This window comes from Sorex fumeus, unplaced genomic scaffold (genome assembly GCF_029834395.1).
Source record: "Sorex fumeus unplaced genomic scaffold, SorFum_2.1 ptg000063l, whole genome shotgun sequence".
Taxonomy (NCBI): Eukaryota; Metazoa; Chordata; class Mammalia; order Eulipotyphla; family Soricidae; genus Sorex; species Sorex fumeus.
This window is the reverse complement of record NW_026606120.1, coordinates 5,224,407-5,239,080: the sequence shown is the minus strand read 5'-3', so window position 1 is coordinate 5,239,080 and position 14,674 is coordinate 5,224,407. Positions and strand designations below refer to the sequence as shown.

The following is a 14,674-nucleotide window of genomic DNA, read 5'->3' as shown; positions in this document are numbered from 1 at the left end:
AGGCGTTGCCCCGGCTCCGCGCCCTGACGACTCCTCCCAACCTCGGGAACCCGGGAAAACTTGTGAGCTAATCAGACAAGGCCGAAGGCGGGCAATCGCGGCTCTCCCCGCCTCCCCAGCGCGCTGCCCAATGGGGCTGAAGAGGTGAAACAAGCTAGCCAATCAGAAACAGTATGGGGGCGGGCTCGCAGGGCGCGAAGTTCGGCCCGGGCATTTCGAAGGCGGGTTCGGCACTGCGCGCGCGCGAAGGTCGCACCCCTGCGGGCCGGGCTTCTGCGCCTTCCCGGCTGTCAAACAGCCGCGGGAACGCCACAGGGGTCCCGGTGCAGCCACACAGGTTCCTTCTCTCTGGAGAGACCACTCCGAGACAGCACTGCCTAGCAGATCCGAAACTCGGCTGGATCGGGCAAAGGGAAAAGGTGAGACTTGCCTTGCGTGTCCTCGGGGAGCTCTTTGCTGTTTTTACCCCACCCGGAGAAGCCGGGAAGCGGGGGGAGGAGGGGTGCTGATCCGCTTTGTCACACTGCCTTTTGGGGGTGACAGTGAATTCGCTTGCCACTGAGGGCCAAGCTAGTAGACTCGGGGAGCAGGGGGGATTACTCTGATAATCTGTATCTACTGGATAAGCAGTATGACTAAAATTCTCCAATTACAGCGGTGACGAGTTGCACTGAATCAGGAATTCTGCGCCGCGCGCGCACACACACACCCTCCTGTATTTTGCATCTTTTCAGAACTTGGCTAATAATCATTGATTTGCAGATTAAAGGTTCTCAGAATACTTTGCAACCTGAGTCGATCCGGTTCATCCAAGGTGCCATAGAGGTTGTTCGTTAGAACTGCACGGGGACCCTCCGCAATCGCAGCTACTTGACAATTTGTTGTCGAAGATCGAAACTGCACAAAGTACAGCTCAAGTTCTGCCTGCAGCAGATGGAAAGTGAAGCCAGGCCACCTCGCAAGGCTCGGGAGTGGGCAAGGTGATGGACTTGTGAAGTGTAAAGGTGGCGCGTCAGGGACACCGCCCATGCTGCCCTGCTTCCAGCTGCTGCGCATAGGGGGCGGCAAGGGCGGCGATCTCTACACTTTCCACCCGCACGGAGCTGGCTGCACCTACCGCTTGGGCTGCAGGGCCGACCTGTGTGATGTGGCCCTGCTGCCCCAGCGGGAGCCTGGCCTCATCTCTGGAGTCCACGCAGAGCTGCACGCTGAGCGCAGGGGTGATGACTGGAGGGTCAGCCTGGAGGACCGCAGCAGCCAAGGTGAGTGAGCAGGTCCTTGAGCCAGCCTCCTGCCTAGCTTGCCGTGAGCTTCATGTCAGAGGTTCTCAGGGTATTTCGTTTAGCAATTAAGATGTAGGAGGTAGGGGCTCGTGATTGTACAGGGGTAGGGCATTTGCTTTGCACGCATCTGACACGGGTTTGATTCCCAGCATCCCGTATGGTCCATACAGAAGTAACCCTGAGCATCACCGGGTGTGATACAAAAAAAAAAAAAAAGAATCTAGGAGGTAGATCCCCAGTGTAGTACCTGGGAAGCATCAGTGAGCATGTCCTAGGGCCACCAGGATTGAGCTCAGGTCTGAAGGCTGTTTCCAGATTTGCTGGCACTTTGTTTCTAAATTCTATCATGCTGATCTTACTTTACTGATCCCCAGAAAGCCTGGGTCATGAGTCCAGTTCTGCTACAGACCCCAGATGAAACCCCACGCCTTTCACTCACTTCTCTACATCTTAATTTTCCTATCTAAATAATGTAGGTGAGCAGGAGTATCACCCCCATTGCACAGGCAACAAAAACGAGGCAGAGGCTAAGCTATCCAGTTATAGCTCTAAGGGGTCAAGTCAGAACTTGAAGCCAGAGTTGAGCTTGAGTTGGAGCAGGGTGGGTGTACATGCCGTAGAAGGAGTTCCCAGCCCACCAGGAGCTGCTTTATCTGATGTCACCTGCTGAGGGAATCCAAATGGAGCAGAGTTGTGTTTTTTTTTTCCTCCTATTTCCCAGAAAAATTAAACGGAGCTATTTCTCCACCTAATCTCTCAATTTTTTTTTCCCTGTTATCTCTGATACCATACCATCAACAGGGACGCTGGTCAACAATGTCCGACTTCCCAGGGGACACAGGCTGGAGTTAAGTGATGGTGACCTCCTGACCTTTGGCCCTGAAGGGCTCCCAGGAAGCAGTCCCTCTGAGTTCTACTTCATGTTTCAGCAAGTTCGAGTCAAACCTCAAGATTTTGCTGCCATTACCATCCCACGGTCTAGGGGAGAAGAGGGAACCAGGGTCGGTTTCCAGCCCATGCTGCCCCCTCAGGGAGCTCCACAGCGTCCCCTCAGCACCCTCTCCCCTGCTCCCAAAGCCACACTGATCCTCAATTCCATTGGCAGCCTCAGCAAGCTGAGGCCCCAGCCCCTCACCTTCTCCCGCGGTGGGAGCAAGCCACAAAGCCAGCCTTCCTCCACTCTCCCCGGCAATGTGGGGAGTGCCTCTTCTGCCCCATTGCAGAGGAATCGGAGGAAATCAGCTCACCGAGTGCTGGCAGAACTGGATGATGAGAAAGAGTCTCCTGATAGCCCCTCGCTGGTCCTGGTAGAGCCCAGGAAGAAACTTCGAATAGAAAAAGGCACCCTGGTAACCAGTGGGTAAGTGCAGAGACCTTGCTGTTTCATTGCCTTTTCCTTCTTAGGGAGAGGCCCCCGAAGGCAGCCCTCTGCCACAGGGATGGAGATGGGAAGGGGATAGAGGTAGCACAGGATGTGGGTGGGCCTGCTTCAGCCCTCTCTAGGGTGACTGATGGTCCAGGGACAAGTTATTGGCTTCTCTAGGTTTCGAATGACTCTTGGTTTTTGTGTCACTCCAGAAATCTATGTGGGCATCCTCAGAAGCACCCAGTGGGCACCCCTCTAGCTCCTCCTAAAGTTGGGGCTGGGGAGCCCTGTGCAGCCTATTGCTGCTTACCCCAAGAAGAGACAGTGGCCTGGGTTCCAGTGTGATGGTTGTGACATCTGGTTCCATGTGGCCGCAGCATCCAGGCTGCCAGGGAGGCCAACTTCTGGTGCCCAGGGGTTGTTGTATTGGCATCCACACCTCAAGCCCACCACCAGCCAAGGCACCAGAGGACATATCTGGCACCTCCAAGGCCATGAGTGGACTGTGGAGGTACCAATGGGTCCTAAGAAACATCCCCTTCTTCCCTTGCCTCCCCAGGAGGGAATGACTACTGGGAAAAGGCTTCTTACTATGGCAATGGATATGGATTCAAGGCCTGAAGGAGGCCCCTGTAGCCAAGAAGACAGAAGAGATTGTTCCTGCCAAAGATTCTGCTGCCTCCACAAAGTTTTAGTGAGCTGGAAATCCCCAAGTCACAAGCCTAATTGTCACAGATCCGAGAATGTCTATGATCAGAACACCCATCAGTACAAAGGCCACACTGGGAAGATGAAAGCCCCACATGGAACAAGAAGTTCTCGTGGTTCTCAATCTTAAGGAGACATACCTGGGAAGTCTTACTTGGTGGGTAAGACTTACTCTGCTTCTAACCCTCCCTGGGAGCTGGCTGACCTAGAGCTATACTTCTGTTTTCAAATAAAGATTAAGCAACTTCACTTTCTCCTGAGTATTTATTCTTAGTAAAGGAAGAGATGAGGAGACAAGACAGAAGAGTACAAAGCAGCTCCCTGAGAAAGCACACAAATGTATGAATTGGGTAGGAGACAAGGGAAAAAATGCGAGTAACTGAGATCTCTAGTTCAAATGAAATCAGATTCATTAGTATTAAAATGGCTGATGGAGCTGGAGAGATACAGCGGGTAGGGTGCTTGCCTTGCATGTGGCCAACGTGGGTTCCATCCCCAGTATCTCATACAATCCCCGAAGCACTGCCAGGAGTAATTCAAGAGTAATCCTGAGAACCACCAGGTGTGGTCCAGAAACCAATATATAAATAAGATAGCTATGATTTATTCAAGTTCAGGTGGAAGGGGGGAAATACCTTAATTTTTCTAGTGTTACGCGGAAAAAGAGAAAGCCTGAGGGGCCATGGATGTGGCTTAATGGTCAAATATATGCTTTTCATGCAAGAGACCTGGGTTCAATCCCAGGTACCACCAAAAGGAAAGAGAAAACCTGGTAAACCAGCTACCACATCAGATGTTGACCTGGTCTAGGATGGACCGACCTACCTGGTTTTCTGTGAGCCTTCTCCAAGCCCAAATTCCAATCTAGCCGGAGAGATATTACAGGGGTTAAAGCTCTTGCCTTGCATACAACTGACAGTTTCTGTCCCAGATACACGGCATGGTTCCCCCCAGGCACCAGTAGGAGTGACCCCCGGGACACCCTGAGGTGTGGCCCCCAACCCATAAACAGATCTCCACAGTCCTTATAAGGAAAGCCTTACCTAGGTAGTCTTATTAGATTGTAAACATCCACATCCACCCTTTCTGCCTGGCCTAAGTGGCCAATCAAGTTTTTCTCCTATCAAGAAAACAAGGAGCCAGAGACTATAAGACAGGAACCTTAAGTGCAAACCAAGAATTCCCTCGTACCATGAAAGAAAAAGGTGAAGTGTAGGACAGAGGTAGTAAGTACCTAAACATCTGATTTCATAGCATGTATCTACCAAGCACATATCCAGAATAGGGAGGAGGGACGAAAAGTCGGTTCCAGACGCATAGCAACTGCATCTGTGGACAAACAGGCCTTCGAGTCACACATCTGCCAAGATTCTGTCACCTGCTCTTAAGAACAAGCTCTCTTAGTGAAATGAATCAGAAAGAGCGGGACAGACATACAATGACTGCACTCATTTGTGGAATATAAAATAACATAATGAGACTGACACCCAAGGACAGTAGAGATAATGGCCAGGAATATTGCTCCATAGCTGGAAGCCTGCCTCATGCACTAGGGGAGAAGGAAGTTGTAGAGGACGGATCACCAAGTCAATGATGGTTGGAGGGACCATTTGGCATGATGGGATGTGTGCTGAAAGCAGATAAAGGACCAAACATAATGTCCTTTCGGTATCTGTATTGCAAACCATAATGCCGAGAAGTTGAGAGTATGGGGGAAATTGTCTGCCATAGAGGCAGGGGAAAGGATGGGTTGCGGGGTGGGAGGGGACATTGGTGGTGGAAAATGTGCACTGGTGGAGATGGGTGTTCGATCATTGTACGACTGAGACTCAAACATGAAAGCTTTTTAACTCTTATCTCATGGTGATTCAATTAAAAAAAAAAAACTAGCTCGATCTCATCCTATGGCAGGGATTTAAACAGCACCTTGATTTCTGGGTCATAGCTCCATCCCCTCTTCAGTAACCAAAGACAAAAATATCCACCTACTGTGTAATGTGTCCCAGGCTTCTTTATTTAAGAACAAAGTGATGAGTGAATTGGGGATTAAAATCAAGAGCATCCTTGAATTTCACCTTCCCTTCAACCAGTCCCCAATCTTCCTGTCCCCCCCACCCTGTGTCCCCAATTCCTTTCTTAGTGAATGAAGAACGCAATCCCCCAAAGCTCTGGTACAAACCCCAGGCTCCTTCCCTAGCTCTGCCCTCTCCTCTGCCCCTCTGGGACAGCAGGCACCTCAGTTTGAATGCATGGGAGAGCCCAGAGCAGTGACAGCCATCGGGGGAAAGGCCTCACCCTCAGGGAAAGGGACCGAGGAATAGAGTGTAGTGAAGTGAGAGCCCCCGTAGCCTGGGGTACCAAAGTGGGGCCCTGGCGCCAGAGGAAAGGATACGGGGGCCCCTGTGAAAGGAGACCCAGCAGCCTCATAATCCTCCCGCTGGGCGTAGTCACTGCTGGATCGCTTGCCCTTCTGGCGGCGGTTGCAGAACCACACTCGGACCACCTGGGAAGGATAGCGAAGAGAGGCATGAGCTCAGGAGCTCGGGGCGGTGGGGCCGGCCAGGCTAGGCCACTTTTCCAGGGAAAGCTAAGGTGACTGGGAAGGAGGAGACCCCACTCACGTCCTTCTCGAGCCCGAGCTGCTGGGCGATGTGGCTGATCTGCTGCAGCGTGGGCTTGGGGCACTGCAGGAACATACTCTCCAAGTTGCCTCTCACTCGGTTCTCGATGCTCGTTCGCTTTCTCTTGCGGGCCTGCACAAGGGTCTCTGCTTTGCATATCTGGCCAAGAGGAGAGAGGGTGACACGGGAGAAGAAGAGGGCAAGCTGTGCGATAGCACTGTGGGTAGGGCATTTGCCTTGTACACAACCGACCTGGGTTCAATTCCCAGCATCCGATATGGCCCCCTGAGCACCGCCAGAGGTAATTTCTGAGTGCAGTGCCAGGAGTAACCCCTGAGCATCGCCGGGTTTGACCCAAAAAGCAAAAAATATAAAGAGGGCAAGCTTTGATCCAGCTGAGCAGCAGCACCACAGACTAGAGAGCATGTCGGCCAGAGAACATCAAGCTCATGCACTCCTGAGTCACCGCAGCCAAGTGCTACAGGAGAGGTGGCTGGAAAGGTTTACACCAGTGGCTCTCCGGGCTGCGGTGATAGCTCACAGGACCGGAACACAGGAGCTGCATCCCGGAGGCCAGATTCGTTCTCTAGAACCATGTTGCCTCCTGAGCACCACCAAGACAAGGCATACCCCAAGCACGCAGCCTGGAGAAGCCTCTGAGCAGTGTCGGGTGTGGCCCAACCAATGCCCACCAGAACCAAAATAAGAAAACCCACTCCGGGGGTCTTGCACACAGCCGATATAGACTCAATCCTCAGCATTCTACATAGTTCCTCCAAGCACTGCCAGGAGTAATTCCTGAGTGGAGAGTCAGAAGTAACCCCTGAGCATCTCCAGGTGTGCCTTGCCCCGCCAAAAAGAACAAAAACCCACTCCACCAAAATAAGGTTCTTGAACCTCCTCCAACAGAACTGAGGATTTATCTAGGAGAATGGCTCAGAAGAGGGAGGAGAGCTGCAAACTGGAAGCTGTAAAAACCAGCAGGTGTGGAGTCCTACGCTCTTACCTCCTGTAGATTTTCATTGTTGTCCGCTTCCTCCACCCACTTTTGCAGCAAGGGCCGCAGCTTACACATGTTCTTGAAGCTGAGTTGCAGTGCCTCGAAACGGCAGATGGTTGTTTGGCTGAACACCTTCCCTGGGGAGGCCAGGGAGAGAACATAGTGAGGCAACAGGCAGAGCTCTGGTGACCGAAGCCTAGGACCCACTTCATCCCAGGGGAAACCCACAGCCCAAGATGCTCCTCCCTCCCTCCCTCCCTTCCTCTAGACAGACCCCACCGGCCCCCTGCCCCCCCCCCCCCCCATGAAACACTATCCCGCACTCCCTGAGTGGAGGTGAAACTCAAGTTCACGAATTTTCCTTTCAGCAAGAGATGTAGTCCCAGAACATGCTGAGGGAAACTCACCAAAGAGAACCCCCAGAGTGAGCCCCACATCGGCCTGGGTATATCCCAAGGTGATCCTCTTCTGCTTCAGAAGCTTAGCAAACTGCTCAAGTTCCTTCTGTAGCACTTTGATGTCCTGAGACTGCATTTGAAAAGGCAGGTGGCATATGAGACCACATCCATCCATCCATCCATCCATCCATCCATCCATCCCAGTCCTTCCCATTCGAGCTCTAGGACATGATTGGGACCCCAAGGACTGGCTCTGGGAATCTCTGCCTTCAGGCTGGTCCTAACTAGAAGTAACCAATCTACAATCATTCACCCCAGAAAGCCACACCTGGGGTTGTTAAAGGGGCAGTGGCCTGGCCTCAGTGATAATATCTGCTGGGTAATGAAGGGAACATTTCATCCCCACAAAAGCCCGCACTGACTTACACACGTCACACACTCACTCTTACACACGTCACACACACTCTCTTGACTGTAGCATCACCCACTTTAAAGTTAGAGACAAGTCACTCTGCATTCTCCATTCAGTATACTCTCCCCAGGCCTGCTTCAAGGGTCCCACCCCCAGCCTCCTTTGAGGGTCCCACGCACTGACACAGCATGCATACTAATTAACCCACTACAAAAGCTGGTGTCAAAAAGATATGAAGCATTATGTATATAGTTAGTACACAAGTTTTAAACACCGGATTTTTCCAGATTTTTACTGCATCCTTTTAATAACAGATGCATCCTCATTAATTCAATCTGCCTTAATCCAACAGTTATCACACCTTTAAGCAACTAGCTACTTAGTAAATAACTTAGAACTTCCATCCTGACATGGAAACAACTCAGTTTGTAGTCTGTCGCTAGAATGTCAGAAGAGTTTGGGTAAAAGTCAAGTGGGAGCAGGAATCATAGAAGGTTAACAGAGAAGGTCAAAGGTGGTGATGTTTGAGCGATTTAGAAAAGATCTGCATGGCACATGGTGGGTTGAAGGGTTGAACAGGCTGCGAAAGCGGAAGAGGGGAGCAGCTGCTGAAGTCAGAGGGAAGAGAGAGGGTGAAAGGAGGGAGCAAGGATTTAGGGAGAAGCTGAAGAACTTCTGGAATGGAATCATCTGACACATTCAAAATGCCTGCTCCAGCTGACAGAGGTGTTAGGGAGGCAACACCAAGAATGCCAGCACAGGGACTGGTGGTAACTCAGCAGGGAGAGCTGAGTAGGTGTAAACCCTGGGTTTAATCCCCTGAACCATAGAGAAACAAAAAGCCACTGCAGATACTGCGGAGATGAAAAGTGGTAATGATTGTATCCACATGTGCTTCCAAAGAACTGCATGGAAGATGTGGAAGAAGGACTGACTGGTTTTGAGACCTTTTGAGGGATGATGAGGGATCGGAAGAAGTGATCCAGGAAGCTTTCTCCGGACAGAGAAAATGCACAGTCAGAACTACAAGACATCTGGGTTTTGAGGGTGGGTGAGAGGAAGGACTGACTGAGCAGTTTGGTGGATGGAGACTCCAGGGCACACCAAAGAAGTCTGGGGACAAAGACCAAAAGCAGTCAGAAGGCCGAGGTCAAACTTTTTTTTTTTTTTTTTTTGCTTTTTGGTTCACAGCCGGCGATGCTCAGGGGTTACTCCTAGCTCTGCTAGAAACTCAAGAATTACTCCTGGCGGTGCTCGGGGGACCATATGGGATGCTGGGGACTGAATCCTCGTTAGCCGTGTGCAAGGCAAACGCCCTACCTGCTGTACTCTCACTCCAGCCCCATCAAACAGACTAATTTCTATTTCCAGCTTTCCAACTTCATCTGCTAGGTCGACAGAAACCACTCACACCTCCTTCTGCGAGGTCTAAAGTCAAGGTCTCGGACCCAGAGATGTCCCATCTAGGTTTTTCCAACTCCAATTTGGGGGGACCAGTTCAAGTCCATCAGTTCATCATTTAGCAGTTAAGACCCGTGAAACAAGCTAATAATGCCTCCCTCGGAGATTTTGTGCCGTTAATGAGATAATGATGCAAAAAGCCAGCATACAGCCCCGCACTAAAGAAATAGGCTGCAATTGGCAGCCATTATTATTCAAGGCTCAGCGGTCGCCTCTAGCTAAGTCTCCGGCTACTAGGTGGAAGGAAGCCACTCACACCTCCTTCTGTGAGGCCTAAAGGCTTAGTACTTGATCTCTAATTGCTTACACTTGTTTCCAGGGACAACCAGAGGACAGATACATCCTTAATAGTCCCCAACCGGGCTGGACGGGAAGTCCCCAATGCCTTGGGGACAGCTACCTTTGGGCAGGGCCTGGACAGACTCCTTCCAGGCAACCCCTGCGTCTCCCTCACTTGAAGAATTAAGGCCAAGATGGATTCTTCAAGGTTTCCACAAGGGGTGCCCGGGGGCTCCACTTTGCAAGCCAGAGATTCGATGGCCCGGAGCCAGAAACCAAGACAAGCTCGAAACTTGATGGGAGGTGGACCCAACCCCGCACCAACCACTCTCGGCCCAAAACGGTCACACCCTACACTTTCAGGAACAATAACCCGGGGATCAACAATGTTTTCACCCAAGGCCAGCCTTGCCCTAAGGCCACGCACCGGCTCCGATAGGAATCAAAGACTGGTGGAAGGGGTTCAAACTCCAAGCTGGTCTGGTGTGGGGTTCCGGTAGGCCGGGGCGTGAAGATCCCAATCTGACAAGGGCCGCGGACAGCAGGGCACCCCGACAGCAACCACCCCACGCCCCAACATTCGTCATGAGTCCTGATTTCCACTTCCCACCGAGTCCCTGGTTTCAGGACAATCCCCTTGGCGGGTCGCCACACACGCCTGACCGCGGGATGTCCAGGTGCCCACCGCCCCGAGGGGGAGAGCCGCGGGGGACACCAACCGCCCCCCTCCCCGCCCAGGCACGACGCCCCTTTCGGCCCTCCCTCCCCCGACCCTTGCGGCTCACTTGCCTCCTCGGGGTTCTGCTCTAGCTTCTCCTTCTCCAGCTTCACGGCCACTTGGGGAGCAACGCAGGGCTCCGGGGAGGCCCCTTCGGAGTTGCTCTCCGCCCCCGCGCCGGGCTCGCCGTCGGGCTGAGGGGTGTCCAGGCCAGCCTGGGGCACCAGCCCCATTCCCACCTGCGAGCCACAGTACGCCATCCCTCCGCAGAACTCATACGGAGGGGGGCACGGGGGGATGCCCCACATCTCAGCCCCGGGCCCGACCCCCGGCCCGATCCCCGACCCGCCGGGCGGGCCTGGGAAGCTCAGCCAGGTCCGGGGGTCGACCCAGCCGGGCTCCGGCCCTCCCGGCCCGTCCCCTCCACCGCCCGGCGGGGGCGAGAAGGCAAAGTCGGAGGCCAGGTGTCCCGCCATGGGGAAGGAAGGCGCCCCAAGCCGGGGGCCTAGGAGAAGGAGGGCCCTGCGCGGCGCTGCCCAGCACCTCTCTCCCTCCCCAATCCCACCCACTACCCTTGACCCCAGGCCCCGCCCCCTGGATGGGTGGAGGAGAGATCGGTGGGGGTGGGAGAAACTGAGGCGAAGGGTATTTGCCTGATGGTGGAGGTGGTATCTGTGAAGGGAAGCCTTGGGCGCCCCAACCAGGCGCCCGTCGGGGCTACCGCCCCCAAGGTCCTCGATGGTCCCCCGGTCCTTCTAACCAGCTGCTCCGTTTGTCAGGTTCAGAGAGGCTCTGAGCGGTGGGGGGGGGGGGGGGGGGGGGGAGACCCCGGGTAGCTCTCCTAGATTTGCAGAAGCCCAGGTGTTTGGCCCCCTTCAAAGATCCAGTACCCGGTCACCCCCACAGTCCCTCAAACTCTGATGCTGGTGTGGGGACCGCTGATGCTACCCTCTCGAGGGCAACAGCCGCCCGCTACCTCCAGGAACCTCGGTAGGCATTCCCAGTTACTGGCCAGATGCGTTCTTCCCAAAGCCCCAGAGGTCCAGCACCCCTCTGCCGAGACGTTAGCAAACGTGTCCATCTCCAGGGCAGGCTGCCAATCAAGGCCTCCCATACCCCAAATCCTGCCCGAGTCCCCCGCTTCTACCCACCTTAAATATCAGATGGGATTCACCCCAACCCCCTTCTAGGAGCCCCGCTCAGACTCCGGGCCCAAGTTCCCCAACCTGGACTGAGGGATCAGACACCCCCTTTAAGGGCCCCCCACGGCGAAGCCCGCATTTCAGTTTCTCGCCTCCCACTTCAGGGGCCCTCAACGCCTAGTTGCCTGCTCGCCCTCCCCCACCCACTTCCAAGCGGGACTCCTGCCCTAGGCCCTGGGTGGGGAAACTCCAGGAGGGAGGGGAGAGGAAAAAAATATCTGACTTCAGGTTCAAAGAAGCTTGGGAGGGACTGGGGGGAAGGGGCAGGACAATGGCCTTGGCTGGACAATCCCGGTCCCCAGAGGGGGCAGCTCTAACCCTAAACAAGTGCTCAACCCTTGAATGGGCCTAGATGGCTCCCCTGGGGACAGCTTCCTGCGCCCCAACCCCCCAAGCCCAATCCCCTCACGCAGAATTCCCCTCAGAGCAGCTAAAAGAGCTCCAGCAACACCCCCATCCCCCTCAAAGACTGGGCCTCAGACAGAGCCCCCCGCGGGGAACCAGGTATCCTGCTCCCCTTCCTCTGGAGGCTGGAGGTGTAGCCCTGTCATCTACCCCTCCCCCAGACCCCAAACCAAAGGATGCGCTTTGTTTAGGGGGACTGGTGGCAAGGAGAGGAGGTGAAGAGCCCTTAGGAGGGGGTGCAGGAAGCCTAGCCCAAGCTATCCCATGGGGTCTTTATTTTTCAGCCCCTCTTTCTCTGAGGGGCGCGCGCTGCTGGCCTAGCATTTGATTCTCTTTGCAAGGGAATGGCCCTCAGAGTGCCAGTCCGTGTGGGATGCCTGTCTGTTCCCCAAATTTGCCCTAAATGCCCCACCCTACCCGAAGTAAACTAGGGGACTGCAGAAAGGCTCTGGAATGAGTTCTCCACAGCGTGAAGGTGAGAACCCCGAATTCAGAACCCGACCGACAGCACTTGAGCAGGGGGAAGGAGGGAGGTTCGGTTGTACGGTCCAGCAGCTCTGGCTTCTGAGGAGTCCCGTAGCCAGTGGGGACCCTCCTGACTGCCTGCTGTCTTCACTTACCGATGAGTCTTTTTACCCCCTATATCTGTAAACACACCCAATTCCTGTGCCAATCCTGAAAGTCATTTTTGAACAGCTACCACTAGCATGCAGGCACTTCCCCACTAAACCCCGGGACTGTGGGAGCCTCTAAACCTCTAAGCCCAGCACTGCATAAAAGGTTGGAGGGGGTGGAGATGCTCTTTGGACTAAAGGGGCCCCTCCCCAGCCATCTCCCCAACCCCCAGGACAGAGCCATCGGGGCACCTTTGTCATGCATCCATCTGCTGTCTGCCGAGGAGACAGCCTCCCAGAGCGGGGGAGGGGCAGGCCCGGGGAAGCCGCAGTGCCTAGGCACCCCTCAGCTCCCAGAACCCCCATCTCCACACCAGTCCTGTCTTCCCAGCGGCCTTCAAAAAAAAAAATACATTTCCAATTTCCCCACTCAAAACCATCTCTTGTTTTTCAGTTATGATAGACAGTTGCTCTTGGTGCTAAGTTTCTGGCTTGGTGCTAAGTTTTCTGCTGTAAAGAGCAGAAAAGAACTAGTGCCAGGCCAGCTTGGGCAGGACAACTGAGCCAGGCCAGTGCTGAGCTTGGAAGTCTCAAGAAGTTCCGTATATCTGCAGCCACAATGGGCCTCTCCCGGAGAGCTCTGGGCTGGTGGAGGCTTAGCAGTGTCCCCTCCCGTGTCCCCACCCTCCTGTCAGGCCTGAAGGGTGGGTGGCTCCACTTCTGCCCAGGCTCCCCACCACACCCCAGCCCAGGGCTGCCGGCCTGCAGGGGACTGGAAACTGAGCAAGTCCTCAGACCTGGGTCTCAGAGTCCTGAAAATCCTCACGTCCCCCAAGCCCCAAACTGGGCCCCAGATCCTGCACATCCCTTGATTATAGTGTCATACGTCCTTCACAGTGACAAATGTGCATCTAAACTGGGGGGATGCCACACTCCCAGGTGGGGCCGGTCAGCTTGGTCACAACAAACTGTAATCAGGGCCTTGCTGCTGTCCCTGATTACGTTCCCTCCCTAAGGCCTTGGATGCCACTTGATTGGGAAGCAGCTAAAAAGGCAGCCATGGGTGCTTAGGGAGGCGCACCCTACACAGGGGACAAGCCACTTCTTAGGATTTCTGGGTGCTGTCTACCTAAAGACAGAAGGAGGGGCCGGATAGTACAGCAGTTAGGGCACTTGGCTTGCAAGGGGTGACACAGGTTCAATCCCCGGCATCCAATATGGTCCCCGAGCATACAGGAGTGATCCCTGAACACAGAGCCAGGAATAACCCCTGAGCGCTGCTGGGTGTGACCCCCCAAAACCAAAACAATAAATAAATAATGCAGAAAAAGGGACAGAGTGGAGGCCTAAGGAGAGGCCCAGGCTTACTGGGCGATTGTCACCCTTAATTTCTAATTGTATCTCCTCTGCTGCTCCCTGTTAACCAATCCCAACTTCTCTAGAAGGGCTCCATAAACGCATGTTTTTGTCACTTCAGACACTTGTGCGCATGGAGACATGTGCTCTGGGGAGGGAAAGACAAGGGAGATTGTGCCGTGGGGAGAAGGGTCCAGAGTTACATTCTGGGGACTGGAGTGATAGTACAGTGGGTAGGGTATTTGCCTTGCATGCGACTGACCTGGGTTCAATCCTGGCATCCCATATGATCCCCGAGCACCACCAGCAGTAATTCCTGAGTGCAGAGCCAGGAGTAACCCTTTAGCATCACCGGTGTCACCCAAAAAGCCCCAAAAAATAAATAAAGGAGGGGTGAGTCACTTTCTGCATTCTGTATACCAGGGTTCAGACGTGGCTCTCACTCGCAAATTTACTGTACCTCCCCTCCACCTGTGCCTCTGTTTTCTGGCTGATTAAAGAGGACTGGAGCTAAATAAATTGCTTCCAGCTTGACATAATGATGTTCCCCACTCCCACGCATGCTCCTGCATCTCCTGGCACATTCCTGGCATAAGAATAGAGATTTCGGGGCTGGAGCTATAGTACAGCGGGTAGGGCAGTTGCCTTGCACGCGGCCGACCCGGGTTCGATTCCTAGCATCTCATAATGTCCCCCTGAGTACCGCCAGGAGTAATTTCTGAGTGCAGAGACAGGAGTAACACCTGTGCATCGCCAGGTGTGACCCAAAAGGAAAAATATATATATACATATTTTTATATAGAGATAGATATATTTATATATAGATATAGATATATATTTAGATAGATAGA

The 14,674-nt window shown here is 53.8% G+C and overlaps 2 protein-coding genes across 2 annotated transcripts; one reads left to right on the top strand and one right to left on the bottom strand.

The window, feature by feature from the left end:
- The first annotated feature begins 766 nt into the window (after positions 1 to 766).
- TCF19 (transcription factor 19) lies at positions 767 to 2,647 on the top strand. Its single transcript, XM_056127691.1, has 2 exons — positions 767 to 1,262; positions 2,085 to 2,647. The coding sequence occupies exons 1-2, from the start codon at positions 1,028 to 1,030 to the stop codon at positions 2,645 to 2,647; spliced, it is 798 nt and encodes a 265-aa protein (XP_055983666.1). The 5' UTR covers positions 767 to 1,027.
- A 2,946-nt stretch (positions 2,648 to 5,593) lies between these two features.
- POU5F1 (POU class 5 homeobox 1) lies at positions 5,594 to 10,722 on the bottom strand. The gene is made up of 5 exons (XM_056127688.1): positions 10,318 to 10,722; positions 7,386 to 7,506; positions 6,985 to 7,115; positions 5,979 to 6,137; positions 5,594 to 5,860 (listed from the first exon to the last, which is right to left on the bottom strand). Exons 1-5 carry the CDS (start codon positions 10,720 to 10,722, stop codon positions 5,594 to 5,596), a joined length of 1,083 nt encoding a protein of 360 aa, XP_055983663.1.
- Positions 10,723 to 14,674: the final 3,952 nt, after the last annotated feature.

What these genes read in the sequence shown, in the direction of transcription:
- TCF19 (XM_056127691.1), top strand. Translation starts at nt 1,028, where the DNA reads ATGCTGCCCTGCTTCCAGCTGCTGCGCATAGGGGGCGGCAAGGGCGGC. An exon ending in GGAGGACCGCAGCAGCCAAG is followed by an intron (nt 1,263 to 2,084) that starts GTGAGTGAGCAG and finishes TACCATCAACAG; the next exon opens with GGACGCTGGTCAACAATGTC.
- POU5F1 (XM_056127688.1), bottom strand. Translation starts at nt 10,722, where the DNA reads ATGGCGGGACACCTGGCCTCCGACTTTGCCTTCTCGCCCCCGCCGGGC. An exon ending in CACTCTGGGGGTTCTCTTTG is followed by an intron (nt 7,116 to 7,385) that starts GTGAGTTTCCCT and finishes TGGCCTCCCCAG; the next exon opens with GGAAGGTGTTCAGCCAAACA. An exon ending in ACAATGAAAATCTACAGGAG is followed by an intron (nt 6,138 to 6,984) that starts GTAAGAGCGTAG and finishes CCTCTTGGCCAG; the next exon opens with ATATGCAAAGCAGAGACCCT.